Source organism: Humulus lupulus, chromosome 1, assembly GCF_963169125.1.
Source record: "Humulus lupulus chromosome 1, drHumLupu1.1, whole genome shotgun sequence".
NCBI lineage: Eukaryota > Viridiplantae > Streptophyta > Magnoliopsida > Rosales > Cannabaceae > Humulus > Humulus lupulus.
The window spans coordinates 299781897-299803756 of NC_084793.1; the positions used below are offsets into that span (position 1 = coordinate 299781897).

The 21860-nt window shown below is 42.7% G+C and overlaps 2 protein-coding genes across 4 annotated transcripts; both read left to right on the forward strand.

The window, feature by feature from the left end:
- Position 1: 1 nt before the first annotated feature.
- Positions 2-15084, forward strand: LOC133811866 (B3 domain-containing transcription factor VRN1-like). Of its 3 annotated transcripts, XM_062246227.1 has the most exons (8): positions 2-290; positions 451-569; positions 12767-13193; positions 13392-13597; positions 13743-14022; positions 14123-14325; positions 14434-14719; positions 14830-15084. In XM_062246227.1, exons 1-7 carry the CDS (start codon positions 245-247, stop codon positions 14701-14703), a joined length of 1551 nt encoding a protein of 516 aa, XP_062102211.1. In that variant the 5' UTR covers positions 2-244; the 3' UTR covers positions 14704-14719; positions 14830-15084. The 3 variants fall into 3 exon arrangements, with proteins under 3 accessions (XP_062102211.1, XP_062102212.1, XP_062102213.1); XM_062246228.1 differs by lacking the exons at positions 2-290; positions 451-569 and adding an exon at positions 12155-12281; XM_062246229.1 differs by lacking the exons at positions 2-290; positions 451-569 and adding an exon at positions 12155-12281 and having other exon boundaries at positions 12770-13193.
- A 94-nt stretch (positions 15085-15178) lies between these two features.
- Positions 15179-19353, forward strand: LOC133811928 (B3 domain-containing transcription factor VRN1-like). Its single transcript, XM_062246232.1, has 7 exons — positions 15179-16452; positions 16613-16839; positions 17031-17175; positions 17984-18413; positions 18501-18634; positions 18726-19005; positions 19123-19353. Exons 3-7 carry the CDS (start codon positions 17071-17073, stop codon positions 19173-19175), a joined length of 1002 nt encoding a protein of 333 aa, XP_062102216.1. The 5' UTR covers positions 15179-16452; positions 16613-16839; positions 17031-17070; the 3' UTR covers positions 19176-19353.
- Positions 19354-21860: the final 2507 nt, after the last annotated feature.

A 21860-nucleotide genomic window follows, 5' to 3' on the forward strand; every position in this document is an offset into this window, starting at 1 on the left:
TAGTTATCGGAAAGAAGAGCCTCTCTTTTGCACTGCTATATGAATTTGGCTACACTTTGTTTCTGCCTATAATCCTCACCTAAGCTCAAGCCAAAGCAACTTTAGTGCAAATCTTTAAGACAACACACTGACATAGAATGAGTAAACGGTAGCTCTCTTCCCTATAAAGTTTATTGACTGGTTTCTTCTCTCTCATCTGCACCAAAAACGACAGTTTTTCTTTTTCTTTTTCTTTCGAAAAGAAATGAGTTTGGTGACCGGCCTTACTGTATTTACGAACTACATAAAAGGTATGTTAATTTTAGCATTAAAGATATATCACTCTTGTTTTTGGATTTGTTTTTTTATTTTGATGAAGCTTCATTCATGAGATCGTTTTAAACTCTTTGATTTGAGTCATTTGACTAGCATTTTCTCTCAGCCACTCTTCATTTTCTAATCTTTTTGAAGTTTATCAACTATATATGTCTCGTGGACCTGTTGGAGACACTAGCAAGCAAACATTTTCGTCTGGGACTCCTCACTTTTTCAAGATTATTCTTGAACAGATTCTTCAAGGGAACTTGCTTGTAAGCATTCATCTCTCTTTTTCTTTTAGTCAAGAAAAAAAAATACGTGTATTATCACATCATGTTTCTCTATATATGATTCTATACCATTAAGAAAGTCATCATTCATTTTAAGCCAAAAAGTGGAGGGAATGTGTTTGTTCATGTACACTTATCGACCTAGTCATTTAACTTTATCTGTGACAAATACTTTCTATATGACCTGGTAGCTGGGCCTTGAAAAACTTGTATATCATTAGTCTATGAAAGTTCTTTTATGTATTATCATACAAGATATTGGGTTGTCATGTATACATTTCTCATGGCTTGGTTTACTGGTAGCTGGGAATGAATCCCTTTCATTTTATGTGGAAGGGAAACTGGAACTAGAGCAAGAAACCTTGAAGAACTGTAAGAAGAGAAGCAGAGAGATTTGAAGCAAAAGTATGATCTTTGTATATTGTGATCATATTCATAGACTTGTATTTATAGACTAACACTTAAAGAAATCAGCTCATAACAAACTAACATAAATACAATTAGAAAGAATACAAAACAGTTGGAAACCTAACTAACTGAGTTATGCAAGCCTAAAAAAAAAAAGGATAAACTACTACTTTTGCTTATATAATCTTTACATATATCAGTCTTATCTTTGCTGTTTATCTGTTAGGCCTCAAATATGTGCCTAATATGGCTAACACATTCAGGCACAATAGGTCACAAGTAATTAGAAGTTGTTGCTGAGTTGTATTTTCCTAATTGGCTGAGTTGTATTTTTAATCAGTGGAGTAGTTATTTGGTTAAGTTCTAGTAGGAGAGAGACCTAGTCTATATAGTAGTTAATCTCTCTGAATTAGTCATCTGATTATTTGTATTGTTATGGAGAGTGAAGACTCTTTGGGAGATATCCAAGTGTCTCAAAGGCTTGGAGAGCTTTGTAACCTGGTTTTGGTATCAATAAAAATTCAATCTAGCTATTCTCTCTGTTAGTGTGTATCATTATCTTTTCGTTTTGCAGCAAATTCCCCATAAATTTATAGAAAATGTGGGGAAACTTTTGAGATACATAAAATGTGAACGAAACAAATTATCATATAGCGCACACTTGTATTTGTATTAGTTACTATGTCTAGTGTGGACATTCTTTTATTATACAGAATAAATTCCAATGCACAAAGACACTACTGGTTCTCTTACCAATGTCCAGATGTCCAACATTAGATAAAGGTTTACCAAAGGCTCCCTTCTCCATTAAAATTTGAAACCGTACTGTTTTGTTTTTCCTGTTCTGTTCCTTACCATACTAGTCTGAATGTAGCTTCATTTTAGCACTAAAGATAACTTTGATTTTCAATTGTTTTAATAGCTTTGATTAAGGAATCATTTTAGTCATCGGAAGGAAGAGCCTCTCTTCAGCACTGCTCCTACATGGATATGGCTACATTTTGTTTGTGTCTGACTAACTGTTCATAGTCTTGATACATAATCGTCACCTCAACCTCAAGCCAAAGCTTTTGATTTTGAAGGTCAAAGATGCTGTTGACGGTGAGAACTCGTCAACGAAGTTAAGTTGGAAAAATTATCAAATGAAGATCGCTAATCGGAAAGCTGTAAAAACTTGAACAAAAACTCAGGAACAATGATGGATCAATAATGGAGAACTTAGTCTTTCATTCACACTTAAGCTTCTGCTACAGTAAAATTTCCAACCCCCCTTCAGGTGGCCTTGGAGTTCATTTTATAGTAGGCTCTAATGGCCTTAGGTACATAGTGGTCCAGGGGACCAAGTGGTACATACGTACTGTATTAGGGGAGTGGCTTCAGAGGTTGTGGTTGTACATCCCGTACAGGAGCAGGTGTCAGGAGGATGTCTCCACTACTTGTCTGTACCCATGTCTGATGCGTGGTGGCAGGCGTATTGGCGCAGGAGGTAGAGGTGTCGGCTCTGACCTATGGCCGTAGACGTACGGACCATGATCCTTACCCCAGCAATCTCACTGGCACTGGTATCCGTACTTAGTACTTGGTCGTACAAATATGTCTCATTCGACTCGTACTGGATCTCCTAAGCATAGGGATCTCGAGGTGTAAGGAATGGGACCCTTGGTGCTTGTACCGGCCGTGGCGTTGAGTAGGAATCTTGGGTCCTTAGCACGAGATGCCCGAAGCACCCTAAGGTCACCCACGGGCGCGGGCGATAAGCGCGTGGCCTCGCTCTACGTCTTAGCGTGCGAGGCAAGATGCCTTTGGGCCCATACGTGTCAAGTGACGGGGTGTCGGCCTCCTGAGAAGATGGTGGGCTGATGGACCTCCCGGGGCGCGCGCGCGTGGGACCTTGCGCGGCCTCGCACATGGGGCGCCGTTGACGGCCTCGCAGCCTCCCTCGGCCTCGCATGGTGGGAGTGGTCCAAGGGCCTCGCAGCCTCCCTCGGCCTCGCATGGTGGGAGTGACCCAAGGGCCTCGCGAGACGGGGTGGCTTCGCCCATGTGATGGCCTCGCGAGATGGTGGCCTCGCGAGACGGGTGGCTTTGCTCATGTGATGGCCTCGCGAGATGGGATGGCTTTGCTCATGTGATGGCCTCGCGAGATGGGATGGCTTCGCCCATGTGATGGCCTCGCGGAATGGTGGCCTCGCGAGATGGGGTGGCTTCGCCCATGTGATGGCCTCGCGAGACGGGGTGGCTTCGCCCATGTGATGGCCTCGCGGAATGGTGGCCTCGCGAGACGGGTGGCTTTGCTCATGTGATGGCCTCGCGAGATGGGATGGCTTCGCCCATGTGATGGCCTCGCGAGACGGGGTGGCTTCGCCCATGATTGGCCTCGCGAGATGGTGGCCTCACGAGACGGGGTGGCTTCGCCCATGGTTGGCCTCGCCCATGTGGCGGTCTCGCGAGATGGTGGCCTCGCGAGATGGGGGTTCACGAGGCTACTGAGTCTTGGCACCCGTGCCTTGCCAATGTGGGCCACCTGGCATCGACTCCACGAGGAGCGTACCCAGACTCGTGTCGGGATGGTGCGATGGCTTGCCGAGACGACGGTGGCCTTAGGGCCCTGCCTCGGCCTTACATTTTCTCTTGATGAGATTATGATCATCAACACTCGCCCCCCTAGTCTAGGAGAGGGTCTTTAGGTGCTCTTGTAGACTATTCATCTTGGTTCCTATAAATAGGCCTTCATGCATGGCTTAATATTTACACCTTACTTCCTTGGCTTAGTGGTAGTTAGACCCTTGCTCCTTTCAAGAGGTAAAGGGTTCAATCCCCCACAACCACACTTTTTCCATAGTTTCATCACTTTTTCATTTTTTCATTTTTTTTTTTTTACATATGAGCTAATTTATTGGTGTGTATATTTTAGGACTAACACACGTTTCTGGTTAATTCTTGCAGACGCGCATTTTCGACGCTTTGGTGCTTTTCGCTTCCCGACCTTCTTTGGACCCCGACCTCGTTCTTTTAATCGCTTGAGGTATATTTTCTTTCCTCCTCCTTTTTAATTATTTATTACTTTTTTTTTTTTTTTACATCGGGTCCAAACTAGCAGTACTCGGGGTGGGGTACATTAGTCCGAGCTTGTAGTGAGTTTGACCATATGCACGCCCCTCCTCCCTTTTTTTTTTTATATATACCCTGTAGTAGTCCATTTAGGGCGTTTGCATCTAGAGGTATTAAGCCTATTCCTTTGTGTTTTGTAGCCTTCCCCTCGTTTATACGTGAGCCCCTTTTTGCTGTTGGGACGTGGTTTCATGGCCAGTGACGGCCCGTCCGACATACCCCCAAGGGTTGAGTTTATTGACCTGTCCTCAGACTCAGAGTCCCCTGAGGGCAACCCTTACCAGGACTATGATTCATTGAGGCAAGCCCGCATCCGCCACCTTGAGTGCATGGCTGATCTTAGGCGTAAAATTTGGGTGGTAGAGAGCGAAATTGACTCGGTGTCGAGGGGAGATGGAGGACCTTCACCCCTGGGCCTTAGTGACCATATAGCGCGTCTTAGGACGACCCTTTTCGAATTGCGGTGGGAGTTAGAATTTATGGAGGGACACATTCCGCCAGAACCTCCCACTCCTTCCTCGTCTAATGACAGTCATGGGGCCGCTAGCTCCTGTCCCCAGCCCCTAGTTTCAGTTTATCCTAGCTTAGCGCTTCCGCCATCGCTCCCTCGATGGAAAACTCTTGCTAGGAAGAAAAAATGGAGGGTTAAGTGTTCTGCCTCTTCCTCACATATTTCTTTTGATTTTGCAGATATGCCGAGAGCACGCAGACAGGTGTCTGTCCAGGAAGAGGACGACACCCCTCTACTGGCATCCAGCCTAGTGTCCCATGTGTCTTCGAACAAACTGAAGGGGATAGTGAAGCACTATCGCATTGCTCCGGAATACGCCCTATACGCTCCTAAGGAGACCTGCCGGGCCGACCGCCCTGAGATGGGTTTTGTGGCTTTGAGCGAGCAAATTTTGAAGGCGGGTGGCACCATTCCTTTGCACTCGTTCTTTGTGGCGGTTCTTAACTACTTCGACTTGGCCCCTCTTCAACTGTCACCCAACAGTTGGTTGACTTTAAGTTGTCTTTTCATATGGTTCAGGCAGAATGTCGACCGCGCCCCGACGGCGCAAGAGGTGCATACCCTGTACAACCTCATGGCGGTGCACAAGTCCAAGGGCTTCTTCTACCTGCAGAAGGCCAACAACGATCTCCCCTTGATAGAGGGCTCAGTGTCCAACCCAGGGCTTTGGAAGCAAGACTTTTTCTGGGTAAAGGGCCCTCTCTCAGTTCATGAGGACTTTCGCTCCGGCCCTAGTAAGTACCTTGGTCCTTTTTTTTTTTTTTTCTTATTAGAACTTACTGTTTCGTACCTTTGCTTGTGCTGACATTGGCGTGGATCATGCAGAGCAATTCGCTAATCCTTCGGTCATTGGGACAGAGGCGGCGGCTATAAACAACCTTATAGATGCAGATGCCGCCCTGAAGAAGGCGGCGGTCCTATTTACTGTGACGAACCTTACCCTCCACCAGCTGTCCCCGGTTTCTGACCCCAAGTTCCTGTGGTCAATTACTGTGCCTAAGAAGGCTACGGCTACGCCGGTTGAGTCGTCCCTACACGATGGTGAGACCGAGGAGGAGATGGAGGATGCCCCCCCGTTCCCCGGGGGATGCCCTCCCTATGGCCCACATGACCAGGGCATGGCTTTTCAATCTCTGGACCCGCAGGCCGCAGCGGGATGTTACGCCCCTCCTGGCCTTGATGGCATGGACATCTTCCCTCAGGTCCCTCATGATATTGGCATACCAGACGCTGATTATGTCGACCTCGCGGAGCCCCCTTCTAAAGCACCAGAGTCCCAGTTTTTTCCCTTCTCTGCGCCTCCTCCTGCTTCGGCGAGTGGGTCATCCGTTCCTGTCCAACCAGATGTTCCTAGCGTGGAGGCAGAGCCTTGGGTGACTAGGATGGCCTCAGTTTATGGGCAGCGTTTCGTTCCAATAGCCGCGAGTCTCCCTGTCTCCGACTGGAGGGGCCTAGGGAACGTGACTCAACCAGACCTCGGGGAGATGCTAAGGCGCGCCGCAGCTTGGGTGAGACCTTGCACCTTGCGTTGATTAGTATTATGCATAGATGCACATGTGTTTTTCTTTTTGTTACTTATCGCTGATGCCATTGATTTTCTTGTGCAGGTCTACATCGTGTCTCTTCGGCATGCTGACTCGTCCGGCGTCCTCTCCGCATCTACCACTGAGAGGGACGACCTCATAGTCCAGGTCCAGGAGCTTGAAAATGAGCTTAGCGCAACCAAGGTCCAATTGTCAAAGGCCCGGACTAAGTATGCCAAGTTGGACTAGAAGAATGAGAAGCTGAAGGCCAAGATCAAGGAGCTGAAGGACAAAGCTAAATGCTTGGAGCGCGAGCTCCGGGGGGCCAAGGCCGCTGCGTCCGGGTCGCAGGAGATGGTTACTCAAATGGGGACTGAAGTTGAGGCCCTTAGGGCTGAACTACAGTCGGCTCAGGAGAAGGTCGCTTCCTTGGAGGCGGAGAGGGTCATAACCAAGCGCAAGTCTATAGACCGGGCTCTTTACAATGTGTGGAAGCAGGATCCCAACTTCGACTTCTCCTCTTTTGGCGAGCAGGCCGTTGCCCGAGCGGCCTGGTGGAGTGCCCACTACGGGAGGCCTTGAAATAGTCTCGCTCCTTTTTTGTTTTCTTTTTCTTTTTATTTTGTAACATCATTACCAGTGCTACTTTTCTGTTAGTAACTCTTGTATTATCTCGATAACTCTTTTTTTTTTTTAATGTATAAATACATATGTTGCTGTTTATCTCTTGTTCTATTGCATTCGAGGCCCTTTTAAGCCCGGGGTTTAGTTGGTTCCCCTCTTTTATCTATCAGGCTGGAGGTCATTTGGAGCCCATGTGAAAGGGTTCACTGGGACTTCTTTTGGTGCCTCTTAGTTGCTTTCATAAGGATATTTTGACCCCTTGGGTCGTAGTTATCCTTTTATGTTTTTCTTGCGCGCGCTTATTATTTCTTTGCGAGAAGCGTCCTTCTCGTCGTTATTCATAGTACTATTTTTGCAAGGGTCTCCTTTGGGACCCTTTTTGGCTAGGCAGCTTGGTGGCTGCTCTAGACTTATTATTATTGTCGTCACCATGCGTTTTTTTTTGTAAGTCTCTATGGCCTCCCTTGGTGTTCATAAGGGTAGCTAATCCTTACGATCCCAAGGGGTGCCTTGTAAGGACTTCGTTGAAGGCCCTAGTATAGGGGGTCTTTTTGGTTTTGGGTCACTTCCTCTTGATAGAGGGCCCCTTTTTTTTTTTAGGAAGGCCAGGGGTCCTCTTGGTAGAGGGTCCCTTTTAGGGGCCTCGTTTTTAGGAGGGCAAGGGATCTTCTTGGTAGGGGGTCCCTTTTAGGGGCCTCGTTTTTAGGAGGGCAAGGGGTCCCTTTTTAGGATCCTTTGATATAGGGCCCTTTTTAGGTTCCCTTTGCTAGCTGCCTGCTGTCGTCTCCTATCCTGCCCCCCAAGTGTCTAGTAAAATTTATTTCGGCAGGCACTTTGGCTGATGCCCACGTAGTGAAGGAAAATAATACATGAGGTTGAACAGTTTTACCCACAACATGTAGTTCCATTCATCATATTCATAATAAACGGTCTCATACAAATAGGAGCGAGACTATTTCAAGGCCTCCCGTAGTGGGCACTCCACCAGGCCGCTCGGGCAACGGCCTGCTCGCCAAAAGAGGAGAAGTCGAAGTTGGGATCCTGCTTCCACACATTGTAAAGAGCCCGGTCTATAGACTTGCGCTTGGTTATGACCCTCTCCGCCTCCAAGGAAGCGACCTTCTCCTGAGCCGACTGTAGTTCAGCCCTAAGGGCCTCAACTTCAGTCCCCATTTGAGTAACCATCTCCTGCGACCCGGACGCAGCGGCCTTGGCCCCCCGGAGCTCGCGCTCCAAGCATTTAGCTTTGCCCTTCAGCTCCTTGATCTTGGCCTTCAGCTTCTCATTCTTCGAGTCCAACTTGGCATACTTAGTCCGGGCCTTTGACAATTGGACCTTGGTTGCGCTAAGCTCATTTTCGAGCTCCTGGACCTGGACTATGAGGTCGTCCCTCTCAGTGGTAGATGCGGAGAGGACGCCGGACGAGTCAGCATGCCGAAGAGACACGATGTAGACCTGCACAAGAAAATTAATGGCATCAGCGATAAGTAACAAAAAGAAAAACACATGTGCATCTATGCATAATACTAATCAACGCAAGGTGCAAGGTCTCAACCAAGCTGCGACGCGCCTTAGCATCTCCCCGAGGTCTGGTTGAGTCACGTTCCCTAGGCCCCTCCAGTCGGAGACAGGGAGACTCGCGGCTATTGGAACGAAACGCTGCCCATAAACTGAGGCCATCCTAGTCACCCAAGGCTCTGCCTCCACGCTAGGAACATCTGGTTGGACAGGAACGGATGACCCACTCGCCGAAGCAGGAGGAGGCGCAGAGAAGGGAAAAAACTGGGACTCTGGTGCTTTAGAAGGGGGCTCCGCGAGGTCGACATAATCAGCGTCTGGTATGCCAATATCATGAGGGACCTGAGGGAAGACGTCCATGTCATCAAGGCCAGGAGGGGCGTAACATCCCGCTGCGGCCTGCGGGTCCAGAGATTGAAAAGCCATGCCCTGGTCATGTGGGCCATAGGGAGGGCATCCCCCGGGGAACGGGGGGGCATCCTCCATCTCCTCCTCGGCCTCACCATCGTGTAGGGACGGCTCAACCGGCGTAGCCGTAGCCTTCTTAGGCACAGTAATTGACCACAGGAACTTGGGGTCAAAAACCGGGGACAGCTGGTGGAGGGTAAGGTTCGTCACAGTAAATAGGACCGCCGCCTTCTTCAGGGCGGCATCTGCATCTATAAGGTTGCTTATAGCCGCCGCCTCTGTCCCAATGACCGAAGGATTAGCGAATTGCTCTGCATGATCCACGCCAATGTCAGCACAAGCAAAGGTACGAAACAGTAAGTTCTAATAAGAAAAAAAAAAAAGAAGGACCAAGGTACTTACTAGGGCCGGAGCGAAAGTCCTCATGAACTGAGAGAGGGCCCTTTACCCAGAAAAAGTCTTGCTTCCAAAGCCCTGGGTTGGACACTGAGCCCTCTATCAAGGGGAGATCGTTGTTGGCCTTCTGCAGGTAGAAGAAGCCCTTGGACTTGTGCACCGCCATGAGGTTGTACAGGGTATGCACCTCTTGCGCCGTCGGGGCGCGGTCGACATTCTGCTTGAACCATATGAAAAGACAACTTAAAGTCAACCAACTGTTGGGTGACAGTTGAAGAAAGGCCAAGTCGAAGTAGTTAAGAACCGCCACAAAGAACGGGTGCAAATGAATGGTGCCACCCGCCTTCAAAATTTTCTCGCTCAAAGCCACAAAACCCATCTCAGGGCGGTCGGCCCGGCAGGTCTCCTTAGGAGCGTATAGGGCGTATTCCGGAGCAATGCGATAGTGCTTCACTATCCCCTTCAGTTTGTTCGAAGACACATGGGACACTAGGCTGGATGCCAGTAGAGGGGTGTCGTCCTCTTCCTGGACAGACACCTGTCTGCGTGCTCTCGGCATATCTGCAAAATCAAAAGAAATATGTGAGGAAGAGGCAGAACACTTAACCCTCCATTTTTTCTTCCTAGCAAGAGTTTTCCATCGAGGGAGCGATGGCGGAAGCGCTAAGCTAGGATAAACTGAAACTAGGGGCTGGGGACAGGAGCTAGCGGCCCCATGACTGTCATTAGACGAGGAAGGAGTGGGAGGTTCTGGCGGAATGTGTCCCTCCATAAATTCTAACTCCCACCGCAATTCGAAAAGGGTCGTCCTAAGACGCGCTATATGGTCACTAAGGCCCAGGGGTGAAGGTCCTCCATCTCCCCTCGACACCGAATCAATTTCGCTCTCTACCACCCAAATTTTACGCCTAAGATCAGCCATGCACTCAAGGTGGCGGATGCGGGCTTGCCTCAAAGAATCATAGTCCTGGTAAGGGTTGCCCTCAGGGGACTCTGAGTCTGAGGACAGGTCAATAAACTCAACCCTTGGGGGTATGTCGGACGGGCCGTCACTGGCCATGAAACCATGTCCCAACAGCAAAAAGGGGCTCACGTATAAACGAGGGGAAGGTTACAAAACACAAAGGAATAGGCTTAATACCTCTAGATGCAAACGCTCTAAATGGACTACTACAGGGTATATATAAAAAAAAAGGGAGGAGGGGCGTGCATATGGTCAAACTCACTACAAGCTCGGACTAATGTACCCCACCCCGAGTACTGCTAGTTTGGACCCGATGTAAAAAAAAAAAAAAAGTAATAAATAATTAAAAAGGAGGAGGAAAGAAAATATACCTCAAGCGATTAAAAGAACGAGGTCGGGGTCCAAAGAAGGTCGGGAAGCGAAAAGCACCAAAGCGTCGAAAATGCGCGTCTGCAAGAATTAACCAGAAACGTGTGTTAGTCCTAAAATATACACACCAAGAAATTAGCTCATATGTAAAAAAAAAAAAAATGAAAAAATGAAAAAGTGATGAAACTATGGAAAAAGTGTGGTTGTGGGGGATTGAACCCTTTACCTCTTGAAAGGAGCAAGGGTCTAACTACCACTAAGCCAAGGAAGTAAGGTGTAAATATTAAGCCATGCATGAAGGCCTATTTATAGGAACCAAGATGAATAGTCTACAAGAGCACCTAAAGGCCCTCTCCTAGACTAGGGGGCAAGTGTTGATGCTCATAATCTCATCAAGAGAAAATGTAAGGCCGAGGCAGGGCCCTAAGGCCACCGTCGTCTCGGCAAGCCATCGCACCATCCCGACACGAGTCTGGGTACGCTCCTCGTGGAGTCGATGCCAGGTGGCCCACATTGGCAAGGCACGGGTGCCAAGACTCAGTAGCCTCGTGAACCCCCATCTCGCGAGGCCACCATCTCGCGAGACCGCCACATGGGCGAGGCCAACCATGGGCGAAGCCACCCCGTCTCGCGAGGCCACCACATGGGCGAGGCCAATCATGGGCGAAGCCACCCCGACTCGCGAGGCCACCATTCCGCGAGGCCATCACATGGGCGAAGCCATCCCATCTCGCGAGGCCATCACATGAGCAAAGCCACCCGTCTCGCGAGGCCATCACATGGGCGAAGCCACCCCGTCTCGCGAGGCCCTTGGGCCACTCCCACCATGCGAGGCCGAGGGAGGCTGCGAGGCCCTTGGGCCACTCCCACCATGCGAGGCCGAGGGAGGCTGCGAGGCCCTTGGACCACTCCCACCATGCGAGGCCGAGGGAGGCTGCGAGGCCGTCAACGGCGCCCCATGCGCGAGGCCGCGCAAGGTCCCACGCGCGCGCGCCCTGGGAGGTCCATCAGCCCACCATCTTCTCAGGAGGCCGACACCCCGTCACTTGACACGTATGGGCCCAAAGGCATCTTGCCTCGCACGCTAAGACGTAGAGCGAGGCCACGCGCTTATCGCCCGCGCCCGTGGGTGACCTTAGGGTGCTTCGGGCATCTCGTGCTAAGGACCCAAGATTCCTACTCAACGCCACGGCCGGTACAGGCACCAAGGGTCCCATTCCTTACACCTCGAGATCCCTATGCTTAGGAGATCCAGTACGAGTCGAATGAGACATATTTGTACGACCAAGTACTAAGTACGGATACCAGTGCCAGTGAGATTGCTGGGGTAAGGATCATGGTCCGTACGTCTACGGCCATAGGTCAGAGCCGACACCACTACCTCCTGCGCCAATACGCCTGCCACCACGCATCAGACATGGGTACAGACAAGTAGTGGAGACATCCTCCTGACACCTGCTCCTGTACGGGATGTACAACCACAACCTCTGAAGCCACTCCCCTAATACAGTACGGATGTACCACTTGGTCCCCTGGACCACTATGTACCTAAGGCCATTAGAGCTTACTATAAAATGAACTCCAAGGCCACCTGAAGGGGGGTTGGAAATTTTACTGTAGCAGAAGCTTAAGTGTGAATGAAAGACTAAGTTCTCCATTATTGATCCATCATTGTTCCTCAGTTTTTGTTCAAGTTTTTACAGCTTTCCGATTAGCGATCTTAATTTGATAATTTTTCCAACTTAACTTCGTTGACGAGTTCTCACCGTCAACAGATGCTAAGTCAAAAGCCCATGTTTTCATCCGGGAATCCACATTTTTTCAAGATAATTCTGACAGAAACTCTGAAAGAGAACAAAATTGTAAGCTTGCATGCATCTCTCACTATATTTCTTTCTCGTAGAAAAGCATACATGATACTTCCACTTTTTTGACCAAATAGAGTGCTGAACATTCGAGTGAACATTAACTGTTAGTAGCACTACGACTTAGAATTTGTTCATGTTTCTGAATTGTCTTTATTTGTTCAAGCAAAAGGAAGTTATTTGTCAACAACATTGTCCAGTTTGTTCATAGTGGTAAATTTCATTTCGTTTATGTTTTTGAAAATTTTAGGGATGTGAATCTTATGCAGAGGAGAATCTATTGTAGTTTGTGATAGAATTAGTTAGAGAAAAGTTATCAAGCTATTAAATACTCATACTGGTAGCAAATACTTACATATAACAAGCTTGTCCCATACTTCTAAATTTTTTTTTGACATGATAGTGATTAATTATCTCGCATTTAAGATCAATTTAGAAAATCATTTTAGTAGCTATTCAAGGAAATTCTATTTTCTTTGCAGCAGGTTCCACAATATTTTGTGAAAAAATGTGGAGAAACTTTAACTGAATCAGTGTCTGTTAAACTTCCATGTGGTTCCAAATGGACAATGAAGTTAGAAAATTACAATGGGAAATTTTGGCTACAAAAGGGTTGGCCAGAATTTATGAAGCATTATGCTATAAAAAGAGGCTATATGCTAACTTTTAGATATGATGGGAATTCTGAGATTTATGCTGTAATATTTGATACAAATACTGTAGAGATAGATTATCCTCCTATCCCTATTCATTTTGGTAAGTCTAACATCGATGGTGAACTCCGAGCTCCCAAGAGGGAAGTTATTGATGACAGCATTGATAACTTGGATGATATCTCTCCATGCCACAAAACAGGACTAAAATCCTCATGTTCTCAGCCTCCTAAGAGAATGAAAACTAGTTCTACAGGTAAAACTCAAAGCAACATATCTTGTTTGAAAGTAGTAGACTAATTATAGTGCTATAATAGTTGAGAATTCAATGATCAAAGGGAGCTCAAAGAATTCTAAAATAGACAAGAAGGCTTGGGAAATTACTCTTATAATAATTTATAGAGTTCTATGTGAAGTGATTTATGTTATGATTTCAATGTTTCATTCTATGTAGGGAAATTCGATTCACCTTCGAAAAGTAATAGAGATAAATCTGCCACTACCACCACAAAAAAGATGAAATATGGGATTCCTAAAATTATTAAAGCATTGGATCAAAATGAAAGACTTGCAGCTCTGCAGAGGGCTAGTGGTTTTAAATCTGAACACCCATTTTATAAGGTGGTCATGCAACCATACTATCTCGTTGGTAAGAAATTGGTAAGCTCCCATTGTAAACTTGCTAAAGTGCTATACCAATACAATATTTGCTAAATACCATTAATAGAACAAATTATATATTTTTTGTCTCCAGAATGTTTTCTCATATCGCTTAGCGTCCTTATTTCATTTCGTTTTGTTTCAGACATTTTCATGCATGTTTGCAAACACATATCTCAACAACAGATGTTATGATGTAACCCTCAAAGTTCCAATTGTGAAGAAAACTTGGCCAGTGAAGTACACTTATAGAGAACATAAGAGAGCAAAACCCAGACTCCTAGGTGGTTGGAAAACATTTGTTCAGGACAATAATTTAGAAGTAGGTGATGTCCTTGTGTTTGTTTTGATTAAGGAGACAAATGTTTCATTTGAGGTGGTAATTTTTCGTGCTGGAGAAAGCTCAAAAGGTTCTGTGAACACATGTAAGTTATGATCCCTTTTCTTTTAACAACTATTCTATTTCTTCCCATGATTAAAACATTTTTTCTTATACCCCGTGTTCCTTTTCATCTCATAATGAAGCTAGAATACCCAGCTTTCTCAATAGTTCTCCTGAAATGCATCAACATATAAGCAAATCAAGTCAGAGAACAGAGCCGCGACTGGTTGAAAAGAAATTTCCCTTGACTTTCGATGAAAGAGTTAAAGTTCTTGAGAAAGATGCTATTGAACATGGAAAGTCTTTCTTCAAGATTGTTATACAACCATCAAATAAGTGTCATGTGGTAAGTTTTGTATAATCTAAATGACTTGCTATATACTCCAATTGAGAAGAAACTTGTAACTATCTGTCATTGCATCAAATTATCTTCCTTCTTGTCTTTTCTTGGCAGCATGTACCATTCGACATAGTTGAGAAACACATTAGGAATGAAGGTGATGTCGTTCTTTCAATTCCAAATAGTAGACAATATTGGTCTGCTCAATTAAGGAAGAGGAAGAGCTACATAACTGGGAATTCCTCAGCTGTTATCTTTAATGGTTGGAAAGAATTCATGGCAGACAACAATTTGGAAGTGGGTGATGTCTGTATATTCGAGCTTCTTAACGGAACTGAAATTTGGCTTCAAGTTTTGATTGTCCGCGTTTCTGATGATTTATAACACCAAAGGTCTCAAGGTCAGTTATGAACTTTTTTAAAACATTGATGTAGTACTCTATTTAGTTTAGTTTATGAGTATTATTGTAACTTGTAGTACTAAAGCATATAACTGCTATTTTGTGTTCAGACAGTAACTCTGTAGAAGGTGAGAACAAGCCAAAGGAAGATGAGAGAGTGAAAATTGGAACAGATTCATGAGATGCGAACATGTAATGAAACTACTGACCTTTGAAATGAATATATGTGTAAGCTTACTTAGATATAAAGAACACCTGTTTCTCATATTAGATGTATATACTGTAAAATCAATATTGTCGTTGTTTGATATATTTGTCCCATGTAAGGTTATGTTTGTCGTTTGGTAAGATATATTGTTTTGTTATCTTGTCGTGACAACTTATAAAGTTCATCAAATTGATGTCATTACTAAGATTTAATATTTGGATGTTTCTGAAATATTTTCAAATGGGACATCTTTCTCGCCATAAATAGATGCCATTGGGAAACAATTTAAACTAGTAAATACAAATACAATTCACGAAAGTAGTTGTTGGCCTCATTGAAGACAATGGTAACAAATACAAATCACCAAAGTAGTAGTTGGCTTCATTGGGATGTAGTACAGGAGGTTCTAATATCATGTTAAGATATATATGCCTCTGATGATGGTGGTTCTTTTCGAGTTAGTCTTGAGAAGTAATGATACGCATGAGTACCAAGAAGACCTGTGTGGGAACAGGACTGAGCTCCATAATATTGACAGCATTGAGTTCATTGTGGACTGCCATCAAAAGAGAGATTTTTAAAGGGATAGAGGGGTTGGAAGAAGCGAAGGCTTGATCATAAACCATCCCAGAAGAATTGAGAAAACCAGTCTGCTGAGGGTACAAGTTCTCCCGGGGTCCATAACCAAGCATAGAGAGAAACGGTCCATCTACTGAGCCGTGTATATTATTAGGAATGATTGCAGCGTCGTCGGGCAACCACCACCTTTCTCGATTATCTCCTTGGAACAGGGATGCGTAGATCCGAGCAACGTAGAAGTCGAGACGAGGGTACTTCTGATAAAGAAGAAGCTGAGTTGTGTCTTTCCCAACTCGGCCAAACCAGCCAGGGATGCCATCATTTCTTCCATAAGGAGCCCTTGTGTTGCCGAAGCCACCCAAGATATTGGGCAAACATCAGAGGGGCCTAGAGCCGTAAAGAAGCAACTTGCTTCACACACCGCACCTCATCCAGTCTCATCAAGAGCGTTATTTATGTGCAACGAAAGTATCCGGCTACAAATCAATGTGGCACAGTCGTAACCGATTGCCGACTCTCAAACACTCTGTGCGAAACTACTGGAAGCAGTGGAATAAGAGGAGTAGATGGCAGAAACTATCGTGGGCAAACCTTCAGCACCATAATAGACATACTTTATGTTCGGCACCGGGTAAAGTTCAACGCCAAGAGGATCGCGTAACTCGGGAGTTGGTGATGTAGTGGTTAGGTGTATTGGACGAGGTGCAGCTTCATGAAGATCCGGGAGAACAGGTTGACGTAGCCGAAGGACATTAGCATCATGCCTTTGCCCCTGACCACCACCACCATGACTGCGGCGTCGGTTACCACCTCCTCTGCCTTGCTCGCCATTGGCCAGAGCAGATTGAGGAGGCAGAGGAAGAATGCCTTGTTGTCATTGAGGTTGCTGAGCCACAATACACGCACATATATGTATATATATAAATAAAGCAAGATAATTTGTGAGGTAAAGTCTATGGCTAGTGATTAACAACACCGAATCTAAGCAAAGATCTTATTTTATCTATTTTGAGTAAACAAAGATTTATCATATCCCAATATCTTCCATTCCATGTATCTGTATCGTACTTCACTTTTGTCTTTTCCCAAGTCATATCTTGCTTTAGTGCAGGAATCTTTTACACAGCACACTGACGTAGTAGAATGGTGCAGCAGATTCTTTTACACGACAACACACTGACATGGAATGAGTAAACGGGGACGGGACTCTCTTCCTCTCATAAAGTTTGAGTTTGAGGTTTGACTGCTTCTTCTCTTCCATCTTCCCCAAAAACGACAGATTTTTTTTCCTTGTACATATGGATAGTGTTTCCTGACGAACTACTACATAAAGGTCTGTTTTTCTTTCCTCTTTTTTCCTTTTGCATGCAAAATCATAGAAAACTGCACAAAGGGTACGAAATTTTTAGCATTACTAAAGATATCTTAATCTTGTTTTTGGTTTTGGTTTTGGTTTTAATTTTGATGAAGCTCTTCATTCATGGGGTCGTTTTAAACTCTGACTTGACTTGCATGTTCTCTCAGGCACTCATCATTTTTCCAGTCTTTTGACAATCGATCTACTATGTCTCGCGGACCTGTTGGAAACACTAGCCAGCAACCATATTCATCTGCGACTCCCCACTTTTTCAACATAATTCTTGAAGAGACTCTTCAAAGGAACATGCTTGTAAGCACTCATCTCTCCTTTTCTCTTAATAAACACATCATGTTTCTCTATATATAAATTTATACTAGTAAAAAAGTCACCATTCATTCTAAACCAAAATTTTATGGTATAGTGGTAGAAGTGTGTTTGTTTATGTACACTTAGGACATGTTTATGTGAAAATATATGACCCTTCTCATTTTAACTTTATTTGTGATAAATATTTTCTGCATAACTTAGCAGTAGGGCCTTAAAAAGCTGGTAGATCATTACTTTATGAAGTCTTGTTATACACATGTATGCATTTCTCTTGGCTTATGCTCTGGTTTAGTGGTAACTGAGAAGTCCTCTTATGTAATATCACTTATCTACGCTTATTATATATTTTACTAGTAGTTTGAGTCTGTTTGTCTTTGCTTCTATACCACAGTAAGAAAGTCATTATTCATTCAAAACCAAAAAAATTAGTGGTATAAGGGTACACTTAGGATTGTGTTGTTTTAGACTTAAACTGGAAGAGATTATATGAGAATATATTGACCTTCTTATTTTAACATTATTTGTAATAAATATTTTATATATGACTTGGGCAGTTGGGTGTTAAAAAGTTTGTAGATCATCACTCTATAAAGACTTTTTATGTATGTATGATCAAAAAGATATTGGTTACTACACATAACACATGCATGCATGCATTTCTCATGGCTTATACTGGTTTAGTGGTAACTGGGAAGTCCTTTGTGTAATATCAGTCCTATCTTTGCTTAAGCTTGGATTGAGAAATGTACTTCACTAGAGATCTGGGTCTGTTTATTATTTTTTCTTGCAGCAAATTCCTCACAAATTTATAAGGAGATGTGGGAAAACTTTATCCGATTCGGTGTTTATAAAGCTTCCATGTGGTTCGAAATGGAAAATGAAGCTGACAAAAAAGGAGGGCAAGATTTGGTTAGAGAAGGGTTGGCCAGAATTCGCAAAGCATTACTCCATAAAAAGAGGCAGCATGCTAATTTTTAAATATGTTGGGAAATCTGAGTTTCATGTTGTCATATGTGATACTAGTACTGCTGAGATAGATTATCCTTCTAAAAACATTGATTTGGAACTCCGAGCACCTAAGGAGGAAGTTGTTGAAGATGATTATGTCGAAACCTTGTATGATTTTTCACCTTCCTCCAATTTCAAAAAAAGGGAGAAATCTTCATTCCTACCTTGTTCTCAGCCTCACAACAAGAGAATAAGAAGAACAAGTCCTACTGGTAACTAACACTTAGAGAGCTACATATTGCTCTATTTTTCTTCATGACTACATGTTTTCTCACTTGTTTTTTTACACTTTTTTTTAGCTCGCAAGGGAAGAAAAAGTCCTTACATAACTTCCATTGAAAAAGCTAGAATTTTTGCAAGAGTTTCCTTTGAATCTGAAAGGCCTTTTTTCAAGACTGTTATGCAACCAACATATGTCAGAGCTGAGTTTTTTGTAAGCGCCTCGCTATATGATCTACTTTACTTCTCACCATACTTATGGAGTTGATTAGAAAAATCTAATTATCACTGTCTTTTTTGAGCAGAGTATACCACGAAAATTTGCTTATAGATACATTAAAGATCAAGGTGATGCTGTTCTTTCGGTTCCAAATGGTAAAGTTTGGTCTGTGCAACTTAAAATGAGTATTCAAAATTGTGGGTATTCTGTGGCTAGACTCTGTAGTGGTTGGCACAAATTTGTGAATGGCAATAATTTAGAAGTTGGTGACGTCTGCATTTTCGAGCTTCGTAATGGGACTCAAATTTCATTTCAAGTTCACATTGTCCACCGCACTAATTATGAAGGTCTCCAATGGTGTGAAGGTTAGTTGTGAATGTGTACAACTCTAGTAGTGATGCAGCACATGTGTTCAGTTCATGTGACTAAATGTAATTTGCTTGGTTACCATAATATGAATTTAACTTCTAATTGTTTAGCAGGTGATTATGGAGCTAGTTCTAGTAAGCCAAAGAAAGAAACTGAAATTGACTGAACTAGCACCTACTGTACTGGGCATGGTTATGGAACTTGTGTTGTGCTGGTATGAGATCATGTAAATTAAAACTTGCTAGCAATCTTTAATATATATAAATAGGATATGTTATTTTATATATATTAAGCAGTCTTTTATATATGTGGAAATTACATGCTTTGAATCAAGTTTACAAAAATATGGTTTTTCTTTTTAAAAATAAAACTTATTTTATGGGTTTTTTTAAGAATTTTCAATTTTATGGATTTAGTTTTCCATATTTTTATATAAAAATTGGATTATGTTATAGTTTTACTCTTAATTAATTTTTATTAAATTAGAAAGGTATTTTTGTAATTTGATTATTATTTTTTAGCTGAATTGATTTTGTTTATATTAATATTATATAACTATTTTTATATTAAATTTTGCTGTGGTTATTTTGCAAAGTTTATTTATTTTTGTAATATGAATTGTGGTTATTAATTTTTTTTATTTATTATAAATATTTTTTTTATTTTTTTAGATTGTACTTTTTTTTCCAAGCCTGACTAAAGTAACCGGTTACTTGTGTTACCTCTCTTCATATATGTAAAAAAGGTACTTAGGACAAACATTTTGAAAGTTCTGCTGAAGCACTAAACATTCCAATAAAAAATTATTAGCTGAAACATAGTTTGAGCCTCCTCTGCTTAAAAAATTGATACCTCGAAATGAAAGTTAGCATTTTTCCATTTGTTGATGCAGCTGTAAAAATAACATAAGACTGGCTTTAGAGAAAAATAATTTGCAAAAAAATCTACTAACCAAGAGCTTACACTAACCAGTATAAATAACATGAGAAACACTTGGAACAAAATTGATTAAACATTTACTGAAGGTTACAAAAGTAGCTGGTTTAGCTAATGATTTACAATCAACAAATACACATGAACAAATATCACTGTTACTACATCATGTAGGTCATATATCTAACCATGATAATTTAAAAAGATTCGAAAATTATAAACATATGATATCTAACAATCTTCTCAATGGCTAGTTTTCCTATTTTTCCCAATCATGACTTGCAAAGTCTTCAAGCAGAAACATACTTAGATAAACTGACAGCAAGTAAAGAGACAACGTAGCAGTAAAAAGTCTATGCACCTTTTTTAAATCAGCCAATATAAGAGGACTACCACTTCTTCATATAACAGATGTCCCCATAAAATTAAATTCGAGCTTTGATACATCCATCTCCATTTCTTCCTTGTTTTTTTCAGCAAGTACAACCACTACACCACCACCAATGCTCTTGTTTGCTATGGCTAGTTGTTTTAAAAGTGAACCCTACAACAAAAGTGCAGCTACTAAGACTCTTTATTTTCGAATTCAATGATTTGATTATGAGAATGATAAAGGTGACCAAACATATCAAAAGATTTTGAATATGTGTGTACTAAGGATGGGTTGAAGCCTAACTTGCCAATGATAAGAGAAACAGCCAAATAAGTGTTAGCCCAAGATATGTTTTCAACAGGGGGTGAATTGGAAATTTAAACTAATTTTGGAAATTTAAAACTCAAGTTATCTATTTATGCAAATATTGAAATTTAGGACAAGTAAATAAAGAAGCAAATGTAAAATCAAAGTAGATAATTGTAATGCAATGAGTTAAGGGATTGAAATATCAAACTCTCGAATTTACAAGGATTGGTGAAACTAAAGTCACCTACGTCCTTGGTCTTCAAAACTAGAGCGAGCTTTGAGTTCTACTATCGAATCAAGTTATGGACTTGATCAATCCATTGTACATTCGGGGAATTTTCACCAAGGTCATAACCAAACCTCTCACAAGGACTATCAACTTCACTCGGATTGTTGAAGTGCCAATCTCACATTTACTGGGTTGTTTACAATACCGGTACCAACCTCACCTCATTACAATGAAAATGATTATGAAAGTGTAACAACAAAGCAAACTCTCTCTTAGATTACGAAATACAATGTAAGAACCTAAAGAGAGATGCAGACACCCTTATGAAGATAAACACAAATTTGGCTCAATGTGTGTGAAAAAATGTTAAAAATGTTTTGAAAAGATGAATAGTATAAGATGCTTAGAACACTTTTAATAGCTCAATACTATGATATATGACTTCTAGGAGATTATTTGAAGCTTGAAAATGGCTCTATTTATAGAGAAAATGAAAAACTAGCCATTTATAGCCGTTGGAATCGTACTAGCGATATTCCTGAGTTTGCTGTTCTGCAGCAAACCAGTCAGCCGGTTGGGGAAACCGGTTGGCCGCTTAGGAACCGGTCGATCGGCTCAGTACCATCTGGCCGACCGGTTGCTGGCAAAGAGCAACTCGAAAATCCCCAATTTTTCGCACTCTAAAACAATTTTAAACATACTTTCCAAAATTTGATTTTAACGAAACGAGTTTCTAAACCATTTTAAATTAAATGTAGTTTCTTAAAATAATTTTTGTTTTGAAAAATTATCATTTGTGTGAAATAACTTGTGCAACAAGTTAGTGAGCCATTATTGTGTCTAGATTCTAATAGTATGCATGCAAATCACTTTAAAAAGACTAATTCTAGGGATATTGGTGGCAATAATACCCAATTTTTTTTTAAAGTTACACTTTAATACCTAATTTTTTTTTGCGGTAATAATACCTAAATCTAAAATTTTGGTACAACCATTTGTACTCAACG

Excerpts from the sequence above, each read along its gene's own strand:
- LOC133811928 (XM_062246232.1), top strand. The coding sequence starts at position 17,071 with ATGTCTCGCGGACCTGTTGGAAACACTAGCCAGCAACCATATTCATCT. Across the intron at positions 18,635-18,725 it reads ATGTCAGAGCTGAGTTTTTT|AGTATACCACGAAAATTTGC; the intron begins GTAAGCGCCTCG and ends TTTTTTGAGCAG. Across the intron at positions 19,006-19,122 it reads AGGTCTCCAATGGTGTGAAG|GTGATTATGGAGCTAGTTCT; the intron begins GTTAGTTGTGAA and ends ATTGTTTAGCAG.
- LOC133811866 (XM_062246227.1), top strand. The coding sequence starts at position 245 with ATGAGTTTGGTGACCGGCCTTACTGTATTTACGAACTACATAAAAG. Across the intron at positions 570-12,766 it reads TTCTTCAAGGGAACTTGCTT|CAGGTTCCACAATATTTTGT; the intron begins GTAAGCATTCAT and ends TTTTCTTTGCAG. Across the intron at positions 13,194-13,391 it reads AATGAAAACTAGTTCTACAG|GGAAATTCGATTCACCTTCG; the intron begins GTAAAACTCAAA and ends CATTCTATGTAG.